This window comes from Lontra canadensis, unplaced genomic scaffold (assembly GCF_010015895.1).
Source record: "Lontra canadensis isolate GAN:19392208 unplaced genomic scaffold, GSC_riverotter_1.0 scaffold19, whole genome shotgun sequence".
NCBI classification, from domain to species: Eukaryota; Metazoa; Chordata; class Mammalia; order Carnivora; family Mustelidae; genus Lontra; species Lontra canadensis.
Window position 1 is genome coordinate 15399181 of NW_022631013.1, and position 16328 is coordinate 15415508.

At 37.4% G+C, this 16328-nt stretch overlaps 1 protein-coding gene across 2 annotated transcripts in view; it reads left to right on the forward strand.

The window, feature by feature from the left end:
• The window catches only part of TGFBR1 (transforming growth factor beta receptor 1), a 52934-nt gene that overhangs the window by 34998 nt on the left and 1608 nt on the right, over positions 1 to 16328 (forward strand). For both annotated transcript variants that reach the window (XM_032860698.1, XM_032860699.1), the window contains exons 4-8: positions 1872 to 2102; positions 6248 to 6415; positions 8095 to 8251; positions 10191 to 10315; positions 11340 to 11470. In XM_032860698.1, the coding sequence (XP_032716589.1) occupies positions 1872 to 2102; positions 6248 to 6415; positions 8095 to 8251; positions 10191 to 10315; positions 11340 to 11470 (812 nt within the window). The remainder of the gene's footprint in view (positions 1 to 1871; positions 2103 to 6247; positions 6416 to 8094; positions 8252 to 10190; positions 10316 to 11339; positions 11471 to 16328) is intronic.

Below are 16328 nucleotides of genomic sequence, written 5' to 3' on the forward strand. Positions count from 1 at the left end.
TAAATATAGATAATATGATGAATCTTGATTTGGCTTTGAATTTTAGTTTGGGATCTAGAATCCAGTGATAATGGGGAGACAAAAACTTTCGTTGTCCTGGTAGCCTTTCTTGGCCATATCATTTACATGGGACATGAATGTGTTAGACATTTTCAGACTTCCCATGTGTAATTCCCCTTTCTTCTGTACTCCTTGCCTTTCTAACTTCCAGAGTAGCCTCCTGAAGTTAACTCTTAAGTATACTTTAAGTCTTCCCCGTTCAAAGGCTGTAAGAAAATTTTATAGATTAGTATCTATACTAAACCACATAATTAAGAATCTTCATAATATAAAAGAGCTCCTTGATTTAAATAAGGATTTTTCACAGATCTATTTTTAGCTAGCAGCCTCCTTATAAACATAAAAACAATTATTTATGATCAGACTGCTAACTGCTTTGCCAGAGGTGGGGAGGATAGAGAGCAAGGAGAGGAAAAGGACCCATTTGAGAAACTTAGAGATGAAAAGAGAAAAAACTTCTGATCACTTTAAAGACTTAACATTTCAATTAAGAAATATTTCACATCAGGAAACCAAAGACAGCACATAATTTCATGTACTACCATTGGGCTAATTTGGTCTAGCAAGGAACTCTGAATATAGATTATAAATTACACAAATTTATGTGTATAGATTGTCTGAAAGAAATAGTAGTTTGTAGAACATGGTTTATACTGGTATTTTTATTGTCAGGGTCAGTATAATAGAACACTTAACTTAGTCTATGAGGGGTATGGTATTGAGTAAATTGAAATAGTCCCATATATAGTGATACTGAAATGTTGTAGGTAGTGAAAATCCTTTTCTGTAAACAAGTAAGTGTGGCAATATTTTAAAAATACATATTTTAGAATAGGGCATGTTCAGATGGTGAAATAATGCCAGCGTCCCATCACCACGTTCAGTTACTTGGCATCATTCTTTAAGATACTAATGTTGCCTATGCAGCCAGTTCCTAGCACATAAATTACTTGTCTTGAAATGGTTTGTGTGGTAATTTTTACTGATTTTTTAAAATCAGTATGGATTGTACATACTGATTTTATGTTTGTGTTCACATACTTTTCTCCTCCCATCAATAAAACCGTTAACCAGATTCATTCTTCTAAAATAAGATTTTTAAATTGCTTCTCCTCATTCATGAACCCTTTTCAGAAGTTTTTAGTAGTTCCTGTTTTATCCATAGCTCTCATTGGTCATTTTTTTTTTAAAGATTTTATTTATTTCACAGAGAGAGAGTGCGTACACAAGCAGGGGGAGCAGCAGGCAGAGGGAGAGGGGAAGCAGGCTCCCTTCTGAACAGAGAACCCAATGTGGGGCTCGATCCCAGGATCCTGGAATCATGACCTGAGCCAAAGGCAGATGCTTAACCACTGATCCACCCAGGCACCCCTCTCAGTGGTCATCTTGAGCTCAGCATTCCGTACCCTTCATACTCTGACAGCTTTCCTCTCTTCCACTGCTTTCCCATACACATCACCTTCTGTTTAACTGAGCTGGTTCCATAAACATCCATTCATTTCATCCATTCATTTCCCTCTTCTACCTTTGCTTTAATATTCCTTCTACCTGAAAACCTTCTCTCCTCTTCTCCTGGGGTCCTATCCCTTCTGTAAAGGACAGTCAAATTCAACTTACTTTATAAAGCCTACCTGGACTCTCTAGGCAGATTCTAGATTCTTCTATTATATTTATTATCTTATTTTCATTTTATTATGAATTACTATTTTTTGCAAATGTAGTTTGTCACTCCTCAGTGAGATTGTAAGTTCCTTAAAGATAGAGCTTTTGGAGTTATTCTGTCACTCCTTAATGCCTATTTTCATTTTCAGGTTTACCATTGCTTGTTCAGAGAACAATTGCAAGAACTATTGTGTTACAAGAAAGTATTGGCAAAGGTCGATTTGGAGAAGTTTGGCGGGGAAAGTGGAGAGGAGAAGAAGTTGCTGTTAAAATATTCTCCTCTAGAGAAGAGCGCTCATGGTTCCGTGAGGCAGAGATTTATCAGACCGTAATGTTACGTCATGAAAACATCCTGGGATTTATAGCAGCAGACAATAAAGGTCAGTAACATCTGCTTCTCTTTGAGTATAATGAAATCTGCTTGAGCCTTTCTACAAATGCAGCTCCTAAACACTGTCAGATTTGATGAGAAATAAATGTTTGTCATACAGATTAAACCCATTAAGTCAAATAGAATATATAAGAAACCTTTACAAACAGGAACTTCTTAAAGACTTTCTTGACTCATGACATGCTTCTAAATCTCCAATTGTTCTATAAGATAAAAGAGCCATTTTTAAATTTAAAAGTGATGTGCTTTTGTTATTTGATTTTAGGCAGTTAGCTATTTGAGTATAGTCATAGCATAGAAAAGATAGAGTTTTATAAACTCTGGGTGCTCAAAATATTGAGGTAAGTTAGAGCCCAGAGATCTGTTTCCTTTACATTTCTTCATGACCATTAGGGCATTCTAATAGATACTAATGACCTTATCTATTAAAAATAACTTCTCAGTGTATTCTGTGTTTTAAGTTGGCAGGGGCTAAGTAGTCTTTTAAATAAACTTTTAAATCAATTCCATTAAGTAGAGAAATAGTTTCTCCAGGGCCACCATGCCCATAGGTAACCAACCGTCTAGCCACTTTCTTGCCTGTGGTACAGGTGCCTGGGGCCCTGGATGAGTTCGATGCTGCAAGAAGCACAGAAGCTATGTCAGTGGAGAGTCAGAATGAGTGCTGACGGGGGACCAGTGGTTTCACCCTGTACTTCATCTACTGTCTTGGCTCCGGCTTCTACTGTTGTGCCCATAGTTCCTGCTTTTGTAGCTTCATCAGAGACTTGTGTTAGCACTCTCATCATCCCTGCCTGCAATCAGATGCGTGCTACCACTTTCTCTTTGAGATTGGCCAGACCTATGGTCCTCTTTTTCCTCCTCTCCCTTCCCATTTTCTTCAAGTATTTATTTCTTCAGAATACTGTTTAATGATTTTCTCTTTTGCTTTCCTATATTTTTGAATTTATTATCAGTAAGCAGTTATTACTTGTTTCTTTTTTAGAGTTTATTTCTAGAAAATTTCCAATATATAGAAAAATGGAGCGAATAGAGCCTGTCACCCAGATTCAAAAGTGATTAACTCATTGCCAGTCGTATTTGATCTGATTCCACCTACTCTGCCTCTGAATTATTTGAAGCCAAAGATATGATAATACATCTTTTTATCCATAAACAACGTTTCATTTGTATCTTTAGATTAAGGAATCTTAATGCAACCTGACCACACTACTGTTAATTTTTAAAATGTCATCAGTATACAGTCAGTTTCACATTTCTGCAGTTGTGTATTCTTTTTTTAAAAAAACTGGTTATTCACTTTTAGGATGCAAAATCCACAGATGGCATTTGGTTGATATTTAATTTAAATCCCTTAAAATTGCTTTGTTCCTCTTCATTTTTTTTTTCCTTGTAGTTTCTTAAAGAACTGGATTGTTTGTCCTGTAGGGCTTATCATATTCTGGATTGTGTTGATTGAATTTCCATAGTATCTCTGAACTTGCTCCTTGTATTTAAAAACTGGTAGTTAGGATTAGAGACAATCTGAGTAATTTTATTGATTTCCTGAAAATATTATATACCTGCCTATATATTATGCACTTTATATGATATACTTGTATAAAATGTATTGTATATTATATATTATATATCGATATATGTATCACATTAGGAGCCATACAATATTTGATTCTCTCTCTCTTTTTAAAAAAATATTTTATTTATTTATTTTAGAGAGAGAGAGAGCATGAGCAGGGTGGAAGAGCAGATGGGGAGGGCAGGGAGGGAGAAAGGGGAAGGAATCTTAAGCAGACTCCTCGCTGAACGCTGAGTGCCACCTGGGGCTTGATCTCACAATCCTGAGATCCTGAGCTGAGCAGAAAAGAAGGGGTTGGATGCTTAACTGACTGAGCCTCCCAGGGGCCTCTTGATTATCTCTTTTTTGTGACTTGGGACAGTGATGAATGTGATGGATGTAGGCAGTGATGTATCAGTGGCTACTTCCAATTCAGTATTACTTAATGTAAAAACAAAAGCAGTGGTCATAGTTCGATTAAGTCCTTTGTTTTCATTTTCTTCTGCCTTTGGCACCATTTAGTTTCCCTTCTCACTCTTAAAATAGCCTTACAGACAATGATCTGTGACTGTAGATTTTCTGTGTTCATTTCTTACTTAATAGTTATGTTTGTTTTCTAAAAACTCTTTTCATTGATTTGTGTGAAGGCTCTAGGTCTGCAAACAGTAATTGCTCCCTTTAAGGACTTAGCCACATGCATAGTTTCAAACTCGACTGTGGTGGTTGCTTTTAAATCTGCCTTTTGGGGCTTAAACCTCACCCAAGCCCAACATGTTTTAGGCACGTTCCAAGTTGCAAACAGCCTGGCAGAAAATGCCCTTGCTGCTGTGCCCTGAAATTTTTTTTCCCCATTTGCTCAGGCAGCAGCTAAGCTGGTGCTGTCATCTGGTGGTCACCATGGGAACTGGCTCACCCTCTTAGGTCTTCACTACCCTCTTCTTTCTTCTTTGTCAGGGGTTAATGGACTTTGTCCGTCCTACAAACATTGTAGGATGGGCTACATCCACCCCAGTTCCCTTCTCCTTTATCTTTATCCTCCTGATTTAGTTAATTCCCCCTCAGGCAACCCTTTATATTACACAGCCTCTTACATATCCTTCTTCTGCCTCTCTTGTTAATTACCTCAGAAAATCTCTCTTTCTTTCATCTGCCTGTGTTCCTCTTTGTCAGCCTTTCAGAATTCAGTCATGATTAATAAGCATGCAGATACAAATGGTGATGCATTTATATCAGGGAAAAGAAAAGCTATACATTTGAATAGAATCAGTTTATAAAGTTTAGGAAGAATAAACTTTGTTTATATATAAAGTTTGTAAAGAACTAGTGTCCTGAGTATCTAAATTCTTTCGAAAGTACCCAGAAATCGCCTCCCGAATCTTCTGAAAATACCCTTCTTCATCTCATCTAATCAGTTACTTTCCTTGAAGTAACAGCCTTAAAATATAGAATCTATTTTATGTCAGTTGGGGTGGGTTTTTGTTGTTGCTGTTTTTTGCAACCATTAGGGAAAGGGGACAACCCATTTTAAGTTCTTATGAGTCATGCATTCTACTAAATGCTTAATTAAGGTTGTCCTGTTTTTTAAATCTTCTTAACAGTTTTGCAAAAGTAAGGTGTTCTTGCTGTGTAAAAGAAGGAGCAGAGCCTCACTTATCTGAGGTCACATAGTCAATAATAACTAGGCCCTGGATTTCACCCCAGGGCAGGATGACCCCCAAGTGTGTATCTTTTACTGAATTGTGCTGCTTCCTGGTATGTGGTTTTCTTGCTATTCCTATGCTAGATAAGCTTTTGTGGACCAGCCTAACCTAGAAGCCTAGCCAGAATCTTTACCACGATTTCCATGGGAAAACACATTTCAAATCCATGTATTAGTTTACAGACAAATATTTGGAATACATATTCCTGGTTGTTGAGGTTCAAAATCACCTTATGTAAAACTGGATTCATCCCCAGCTTTTTTTCCTCCTGACCTGTCCCAGCTTTCCCATTTGTCAATGATACCACTATTTTTATATTTTTTCTGAGCTGCAACCTTGGAATCATAATCCTCTTATCTGACTTCTTTGTGAACTGAATGTACAGTCTGTGATTAAAGCTTGCATTTCTTCATTTAAGCTCACTTTCAGTTTTGTCCTATATTATTCCATTCCTACTTACTGTGGCCACAGTGGGCTCCAGATACTTCTCATCTTCCTCATGCTCCCCTTTCCTTTCCTCCTTCTAGAAAGAACCACTGAGTACCCAACCTGAACCAAACATCTTTCTAGCCACTCAGGAGTCCCAGCTCTGCTGTCTTCTGTGTAGATTCAAAATCACCATCTTTGAACTATGATTCCTTATCTCTTAAGTGGGATTAGTTCTCCTTGCCTTATCTCAAGAATAGGGGGCTTACTCAGAGGATCTAAAAGCTATGTATGTAATAATGTGAGACAAAGTGAAAATATGAAGGAAATAACATACAGACTTAAGTACGGTCATCATGTTGCAGTCATAGAATTCAGGACTGAGTGGTAAATTTTGAATGGATAAATGGATGTTCTGCAACCCATTTGAAACATTGTTATTCTCCTCTACAGACAATGGTACATGGACTCAGCTCTGGTTGGTGTCAGATTATCATGAGCATGGATCCCTTTTTGATTATTTGAACAGATATACAGTTACTGTGGAAGGAATGATAAAACTTGCTTTGTCCACAGCAAGCGGACTTGCCCATCTCCACATGGAGATTGTTGGTACCCAAGGTAACTCAAAGTACTTATGTTATTTAAACTTGAAATTCCCATGAATCTAATGTCCATTAGAAAATGTTTGTAAGAAGTCAGCCTAAATGAAGATGTTTAAAATGAATTTTAAATTTAAAATGATTTAAAATTTTGATGAAATTATTTTATCTTTCTGTTGAAAATTTCAGGTGAAGTTAGGAATAGGGGAATTTGTTTAGAGAGTCTCTCGTAGCAACACTGATACGTGAGTTCTTAAAAGTAGCATCTGGTCTTGTGATTTTTGAAGATCTCGATTTGAGAATTCAAGTCTGACAGAATGTGTGTTTTTATGTGTAGTATCAAATGTAATATGAAACATGCTTTTTAAAAATCAGCATGCCACCACCTAATGTTATCTGGCCATCTAATAATTATATTTGACCCTGAGATAAGGAGACTGCATGAGATCATTTTATAGTTGAAAAATTATATACTAAATTTTAGTTATGAAATTGTTATGGTATGATTTTTGTGCCATGTAGGGTATCAAATGCCAATATATCTCTCTTTACTGATTATCCCCTTGCCACCTGGTGGCTCCCTCACTCCCCACATTACTACACACATGCTGTTTCACATCTTGGCCTCCCTCATCTTTGTAATCATTACTGTTGATAATAACAGTTCTGTTGCTTTAATGATTCACATGTCATATAAGTCACCCATTTTAAGTGCATAATTCAGTGGCTTTTAGTATATTCACAGAGTTGTGCATCACCATAGTCCGTTTTAGAATGTTTCATCTCTCCAAGAAGAAACACTATGCCCATAGCAGTCACTCCCCATTTCCTCCCAAACTCCTTAATCTTGAGCAACCACTAATCTATTTTCTGTCTCTTTAGATTTGCTTATTCTGAATAGTTCCTGTAAATGGAATCATATCATATGTAGTCTTCTGTGACTGGCTTCTTTCTCTTGGCATGTTTTCGGGATTCATCCATGTTATAGCATGTATCAGTAGTTCATTCCTTTTTATGGCTGAGTAGTATCTCATTGTTTGGGTATACCGCATTTGTCCATTGGTTGAAGGACACTTGGGTTGTTTCCACTTTTGGCTTTTGTGAATAATGCTGCTATGAACATTGGTGTATACTTTTTTGGTGGGTATATGTTTTTAGTTCTCTTATACAGTGGAATTGCTGGATTATACAGTCACTAATGGTTTTGAGGCACTACTAGACTATGACTCTTTTGTCCAAAGTGGCTGCAGCATTTTACATTCCTGCCAGCAGTATAGGAGGACTCCAGGATTTCCATTGTTAGTATTAAAGATTGTAAATTTTATACTGTGTATATTACAGTTGGTGGGTAAAGGAAGTGGTGTAGATGCTTGGTCCTTGGACTGAAATACCAGTCTGTGACAAGAGTTCCATAAATAATTCATAAGATATCAACAAACATCTTTAACTCCCAGTCTGAGTTGTTAGACTTATGTTTTTTGAGCACCATCTTTTGGAGCATGTTATTTTTTCTCTTTTCTTTGAAGAAATGTAATTTCAGCAACTTTTGGTATAACGATTTACTTGAGGTTGTTTAGTCATGTCAGGCATTGTGGGCAATGTGGGCTGAAATGCTGGAGTAGAGGCTTTGAGCCTAAAGGGTAGAACTGTGATTGGTATCACCTTTTAAGCAATCACATTTACTTTTTGTTTCTTTAGGGAAACCAGCCATTGCTCATAGAGATTTGAAATCCAAGAATATCTTGGTAAAGAAGAATGGAACTTGCTGTATTGCAGACTTAGGACTGGCAGTGAGACACGATTCAGCCACAGATACAATAGATATTGCTCCAAATCACAGAGTGGGAACAAAAAGGTATGCTTGTGAAGAGTGTTTAATATCTTCTGAAATCAACTTCTTTTTCATTTCCTTCTCGTTTGTATGTACATATCTTCTGAAACTCAAACCTCTACTTTATTAGATTGCCCACAGGTAGAAGATCTCATGGTCTTGCCTGCTCTGAAGCCAAGGTTACCTGACTTTTAAAGATGCCTGCTGATGAAGGTGGCCCTTCCAGAAAATATTATCATTCATTATATTAGTTATAATAGTAATGGTAGCTGATGCTTATAGGGTTCCCAATATGTGCCAATCATTTTAATATGTCATATATAATTTATATATATAATCTCAGTTAATGATTTCTTCAAATGCTATATGATAGCTAACCCAACCATTTTTTGATTTTTAGTTCCTGGAGATACACCTTTCTTTCTTCTTAGAATTTCTGCATGTACTGTATCTTAGAGTAGACTTTGCCCTGCTGTTTCCCTGATTTGACTCACCCTTTCTCAGAGGAAACCCTTTCTAGACTGAGGTGCCCTTGCCAAGGGCTCTCATAGCAGGCTGAACCTGGACCATTAAGGCACTTAGCGTATTCTAACTCTCCATTTACTGTCTGTGTATTCTGCTGGATTGCAAGCTGCTTGAGAGTAGACTTGTATTACCAGAGTCCATTATAGTGCCTAATACATAGTAGATCCTCGGTAAACATTTGTTGAATCCATGAGTTTTCTAAGGAACATGACTAGATAGATGTCATTGCCCTCATTTCACAGATGAGAAAACAGCCCCGTGGAAATTAAGTAATGGGGTCAGCCTCATACAGATGGTAACCTAAGGAGCTGAGATTTGAACCTAGGTTTTTCTGACCCAAAAGGCCTTACTCTGTGTATTGTCACAGCATGTTGCCACAGTGTATCTTCACGTTACTGCCTTGGCCTTAGGTAGAGCCAAGCTTCATTCTATCTCAGTTGTATTTATGATTTCTGGATTCAACAAGGACTTTTAGAACTCTTGACTTAGGGGTCCAGGACAGTGGTTGCTGCAGGTCTTCAGGAATCCTGATCTGTAACCTTAGTAGCATTTTTAAAACTTCAGAACCCTACACTGTGGCATCAGTAGGAGGACTGGCATTCATTTTTTATCTATTATTTTGTTCCCTGGATTATGTCCTCATTCTGCCTTCCATCCTGTTTTAGTGAGAAGACTTCTAGATTAAATTATGTGGTCCCTGCATAGTACTTGACAAAGTAGGTGGTGTATGTTAAGACATTGATAATAGTCATGATTGTTACATATGTGTCTTTCTTTTTTTTATTTTTTTTGTTTTGTTTTGTTGAAGATTTTATTTACTTATTTGACGGAGAAAGAGAGATAGCGAGAGAGGGAACACAAGCAAGGGAAGAGGGAACACAAGCGGGGGGGGAGAGGGAGAAGCAGGCTTCGCACTGAGCAGGGACCCCGATGCGGGGCTCGATCGCAGGACCCTGAGATCATGACCTGAGCCAAAGGCAGACGCTTAACCCACTGAGCAGCGCAGGCGCCCCACATATGTGTCTTCCATTGGAAACTAAGATCATAAGATAGCTAGATAGCATCAAATTGCTATTTCAGCTTTTCATGACATTTAGTTTACATCATTAATTTTCAAATCAGTTTGGATATTAAATATTTTTCTTGAGTTTAATATGATTTTGGCTATATAATATTTGTGAATGTTGATCAAAGTGTTAACACTGGGTGGTTATAATGGAATGATTTTTCACTTTGTACTTTATGAACTTTGGGAAAATTTCCATAAGAGTTATGAGTCATTTTAAAAAGTAGCAGAACCATGCTGAAAGGGGAGAAAAGTCTTAAAGTTAATACTGATTTTTAAAAAAATTTCTCAGGAGAAAAAGAAAATATATGAAACAGTTCAAGAGTAATGTGACCACCATTCCATAGAGTAAATTGCTGACTTCTTTTTTAGGTACATGGCCCCTGAAGTTCTAGATGATTCCATAAATATGAAACACTTTGAATCCTTCAAACGTGCCGACATCTATGCAATGGGCTTAGTATTCTGGGAAATAGCTCGACGATGTTCCATTGGTGGTAAATTTCTCCCCTTCCCCCAGCAGTTTGTCATGAACAGAGGCTGTTCCAGGAGAGCCTTTTTTTTTTTTTTAGTTTACTAAATGAAATCATACACATCAACAGTCTAAAATTATGTTCACCAGGTGATCACTGAGAGTGCCAAAGAAAATAAAGGAGATAAACCTGCAGTAAGAGGAAATGCAATGACACAATTCTAGTATATTCTTTTATTCTTTCCATTTGAATCTTGGGAAGCATCAGAAACCAAGCCCTTGTTATCTTGGAATATAGTTATTTAGAATGGAGAGGCCACCCAGGAGGCTGTTTCTAGCATGTACCTGGGTCAAATTCATTCCCTCTCCCCTCCCCTCCCCCGCCAAGAATGTGGTTATTTTGTCTAACTTCTTAGCTGAAAGTTACATATACAGAATATAGTTACATTGCCATTTCACTACTTTTTAAACTAAGTTTATTTTAAGTAAATTTTAGATTGAGAACTTTGGATATTTGCTTGAGCAATAGTTTCTCATCCTTGCGGGTTCCAGGCTTGGTTGAGATTAGGGACTCAGGTTTATGTGGCAGTAAGAGGGAGAGTGTGTCTCTGTTTTGTAGCAAAGAGGACAGATCCAAGTAGAGGTAAAGGACTTACACCTTAGATTTGCTTGTAGGATTTACATCTCCATGGTAAAGTGTCTATCCTTATACCAAGGCTGAGCACTCACAGAATAAAAACTCTCATTTCTTGCACATGAGGGTTCTTTGGGAAAAGATAATCAGGTCATTACAGCTCGTGGTTAACCATCATTAAAAGTCTTTGCTGATCCCACAGTGAGACTTAGTTTCAGGGTATGGACCCAGTACCAACTCAGAGAGATGGGCTGTTGATGGCAGGTGTCAATGAGACAGAGCAAGCTATAAGCCCTGTTCCACTTCACTAATTAATTAATGAAACCCTGAAATAGAACTCTTGGGTGTTCCTAGACAAAGAATAGTCTAGCATTATCTGAGTAAATTTTTCAAAAAATTTTTTTAACCAATATAGGAATTCATGAAGATTACCAGCTGCCTTATTATGATCTCGTACCTTCTGATCCATCAGTTGAAGAAATGAGAAAAGTTGTTTGTGAACAGAAGTTAAGGCCAAATATTCCAAACAGATGGCAGAGTTGTGAAGTGAGTATTTATTTTGGATACTACACAATTTTCCAAACTGCTTCTGCTTGGTGTGTGGAAATTTGGTACTTTTCTTTAAGGAAAATAGACACAAGAATTTTCTTTTCTTTTCTTTTTTTGTCCCCATGGCAGTTAAACCAGTGGGTGAAAAACGGAATAATTTGGTTTTCAGGTTCAGTCTCAAGGACATCAAAAGGGCTGTGTAGCATTTGTAGTGGCCATCAGTGTATCAGAATAGTATTTAAATCTTGAAGCAAAGCACTTGCATTTTCATTTTATCTATCTTTTACATGGAATGTGCAATCCAGTTACATTAAATGCATTTACCAGTATGGATGGATTTAAGTTTGCCTTTTTTTTTTTAAATAAGTGCACTCTCTAGTTCCCATCACCTATTTAACCCATTCCCCAATGTATCTCCCCTTTGGTTATCATCAGTTTGTTCTCAGTAGTTAAGAGTTTGTTTCTTGGGACGCCTGGGTGGCTCAGTTGGTTAGGCCACTGCCTTCGGCTCGGGTCTTGATCCCAGGGTCCTGGGATCGAGTCCCGCGTCGGGCTCCTTGCTCAGTGGGGAGCCTGCTTCTCTCTCTGCCTCTGCCTGCCGCTCTGCTTGCTTGTACTCTCTCTCTCTCTGACGAATGAATAAATAAAATCTTTACAAAAAAAAAAAAAAAGAGTTTGTTTCTTGGTTTGTGTCTTTCTTTCTCACTCTCACTTTTTTCTTTGCTCATTTGTTTTGTTTCTTAAATTCCACATATGAGTGAGATCATATGATATTTGTCTTTCTCTGACTTACTTCACTTAGCATTTTACCCTCTAGCTTCATGCAGGTTGTTGCCAATGGTAAGGTTTCATTCTTTTTTAATATTCCATTGTATATATACCACATCTTCTTTATCCATTCTTCTATCTATAGACACAGCTGCTTCCATAGTTTGGCGATTGTAAAATAATGCTGCAACAAACATAGGTACAAAAAACTCGATGTTTTTTGTATTTGGTGGAGGCGGGGGTAAATACCCAGTAGTGTGATTCCTGGATCATAGGGTATTTCTCTTCTTAATTTTTTGAGGAGCCTCCATACTGTCTTCCACAATGGCTGCACCAGTTTGCATTACCACCAACAATACAAGAGTGTTCCTTTTTCTTCACATCCTTGACAACACTTGTTGTTTCTGTGTTTTCGATTTTAGCCATTCTGACAGGCGTGAGGTGATACCTCATTGTGGCTTGGATTTGCATTTCCCTGACGCATGATTTTGAGCATCTTTTTACGTGTCTGTTGGCCATCTAGATGTTTTCTTTGAAGAATGGTCTGTTCGTGTCTTCTGCCCATTTTTTAATTGGATTTTTTGTTTTTTTGGGTATTGAGTTGTATCAGTTCCTTACATATTTTGGATACTAACCCTCTATCGATACGTCATTTAAAAGTATCATCTCTGAGTGCCTGGATGGTGCAGTTCAGTTAAGCATCCGACTCTTGGTTTTGGCTCAGGTCATGATCTCAGGGTGGTGAGATCGAGCCCCCCATCAAGCTTTACCCTCAGTGCAGAGTCTGCCTAAGACTCTCTCTCCTTCTCCCTCTGCCCCTTCCCCAACTCTTCTCTCTCTCTCTAAAATAAATAAATTAATTTTAAAAAATCTTCTCCTATTCAGTAGGTTGCTTTTAGTTTTGTGGATTTTTTCCTTTGCTGTGCAGAAGCTTGTTATTTAAATGTAGTCCCAGTAGTTTACTTTTGCTTTTATTTTCCTTGCCTCCGGAGACATACCTAGAAAAATATTGCTGCAGCCGATGTTAGAGAAATTACTGCCTGTGTTCTCTTCTGGGATTTTTATGCTTTCAGGTCTCACATTTAGGTCTTTAATCCATTTTGAGTTTATTTTTGTGTGTGGTTTAACAAAGTGGTCCGGTTTTGCTCTTTTCCATGTGACTGACCAGTTTTCTCAACACCGTTTGTTGAAGAGACTTTTTCCCATTGTATATTCATTTTTCCTTTGTTAAAGATACGACCGTATAATCTTGGGTTCATTTCTGGGTTTTCTGTTCTATACCATTTATCTCTGTGTCTATTTTTATGCTGGTATCACCTGTTTTAATTACTACAGCTTTGTAATAGAACAGTCTGGATTTGTGATACCTCCAGTTCTGTTGTTTTGTTTTTCCAAGATTGGTTCGGCTCTTTTTGTATTTCCATACAAATTTTAGGATTGTTTTAGTTCTATGAAAAATTCTGCTAGTGTTTTGGTAGGGATTGCTTTGTATGTGTAGATTGCTTTGAGCAGTACAGACATTTTTAACAATATTTGTTCTTCTAACCCATGAGCATAGAATGTCTTTGCATTTCTTTGCATCATCTTGAACTTCTTTCAGCAGTGTTTTATGGTATAGGTCTTTTACCTCTGTGGTTAAGTTTATTCCTAGATATTTTGTTGTTTTGGGTACAATTGTGAATGGGATTGTTTTCCTAATTTCACTCTTGCTGTTTCGTTATTAGTGTATAGGAATGCAACAAGATTTCCATACATTGATTTGTATCTTGTGACTTTACTGAATTTATTTATCAGTTCCAGTAGTTTTTTTGGTGGCGTCTTTAGGGTTTCCTATGTATAGTATTATGTCTTCTGCAAATAGAAGTCACCTGCATTTTAAATGGATACGTCCTTTTATCAGGGCAGCCCAGAACAGTAGGATGGATGCTGGATGGAAATTAGGAAAACTGTATTCTAGACTAGCTTGGCCACCGTTTCAGAGTCTGACTTTGGGCAAATCATTTCAGTTTTCCAGATCCTAATGTGCCTTTTAAAAGGAGGAAGTTGGGTAAGGTGATTGAGAGGATGGTTCCGATGATTTGACATCTTACTCACCTGATTTCCTGTGTGACCATTCACCTGGAATGTGGGGAAAATGCTTTCCAGCAGTGCCTGAGATTCTCAACCCCAGCTCTTAACAAAAATTTTAGGAATGCTTTTGTACTTGTAAATTTAAAGAATTCATTAGATAAATTTTATTTAATCTTTATGCAGTTGCTAGCCATCACTATTATAATACTAGCAAGGCAGAGCGTTTTCCTCCAGATGTGAAGTTTTATAGCTTAAGAGGAATAAAAAGCTGGTGACTTAAGTAGTTGATTTTACATCTTAAATTAATGTAGGACTCAATAGTCAAGACATTGAGAGAGTTTCAATGAAATCAAGTATCCAGGCCCAGATAAAAATACTTCTTAGTGTGGTCAGAGAATTTGCATGTTTAACAAATGAAATTGGGCTAGATTTTGTCTTTTACAAATTTGATCTTGATATTATGGAGTTCAAACCCAAAGTATTCATGCATTCATTAAATAAGTAGAGCACATTATTAAACAGATTTCTTTTTAAGCATGAGGAAAAGTTAACAGAAAACATGAAGAGCACAAATGCAATTTGCAGTTACTGTCACAGCGTGCTGAATTAATGCTATTGCTGTCATTTTTGTTTTTTCTCTATTTGGTTAGTTTTCTATTTCACTTTACAGTAAGTCAGTCTTTCACTTTTCTGTGGTTTATAAATCACCTCTCAATAGTTGAAATACATTAAGAACATGAAACCGGTAGAATAACTGAGGAAGTATCTCCCAGAACCTTCTGATCCTTTCCAGTCAGGAACTATAGCTCCCTAGGCCAGCTGTGCACTTTTCATCTTGGAATATCCCTCACCTTTTGTCCTGGGATTCCCTTTGTTTCTGTTACAGTGAATCTTCCTTCCTGGACCCCAGTGACTTCCTGTCTCTTGGTGTATTCAGCTTCCCCCATCTTTTAAGTCCCTGCTCAGATGTTACCTTGTTAGTAGACATAATACCCATTTGAAATATCACCTTCTTTCCCTGGCATATTTTATCTCCTTCCCTAAATGATGTTTCTCCTTAACACTTACCACTGACTGTCCGTGTTTCTCACTTATTAATGAGATGCTTCGGCTCCCTAGAATGTGAGCTTTACAAGGGTAGGGATATTTTGTCTGTTCTTTTTTGTATCCACAGTACCCAAGATGGTATCTGATAAATGGTAGGCTCCCCATAAATGTATAATTATGTGGAATAAGTATATGTATGTGATGGGCTTTTTGTTGTTTTTATATGGAAACCAATAGGAAGTGTCCCTAGAAGTACAAAGAAGTATTTCTTTGATTTGTTCCTTTCTGTTTTCCTCCATTCTCTTTCTTGCACTCTAGTTTTGAATGTTAGCCCCTTGAAGAGGCCTTCTAATTTTCTTATCTTTTCCCTCTTATCCATCAGGTTTTTTCCTAAAATTTCTGAGAGGTTTATCAACTTTTATCTTTTTTTTTTTTTAATCAGGTTTATTTTCCAATTCTTCTGTCACATTTGTCCAAAGTCAAACAAGAAGCAAAAAACTGTCAGTGATGACTCTGAGTATTTTCTTTATCTCTTTGAGGATATTAATAATAATTTGTTGATATTTTCTTCTCTGTACAACTGTTTTGTCCAAGTTACTTTGATCTCTTTGTATCAGCTTCTGTATTCATACTGCTTTCTCCGATGTCCGATCAAACTCCTGTTCTCCTCATGTGTAAGGACAGGATGCTGGAAGCTGATGGAAACTTTGTGCATGGGAACGGACCTTATGCACTGTGACCTTTAGGGTGACCTAATTGGGTTACTTCTGTCAGTGATTGGGAGTCACTGATGTGTTGGTTTCCTCAGGTCTTTCCTCTTGGGCTCACATTTCCCAAATAAGACTCTTTCCGTCTCTTGCCTGGAGAAGTATCTACAAGTTGCTGCCCGTGTTTTGGGGAGAAAACCTATGGTCTTGTCATTTAGCGATTTGTCAGTATGGAACTTTGCCCCCATGTTCCCCAAGTCAGA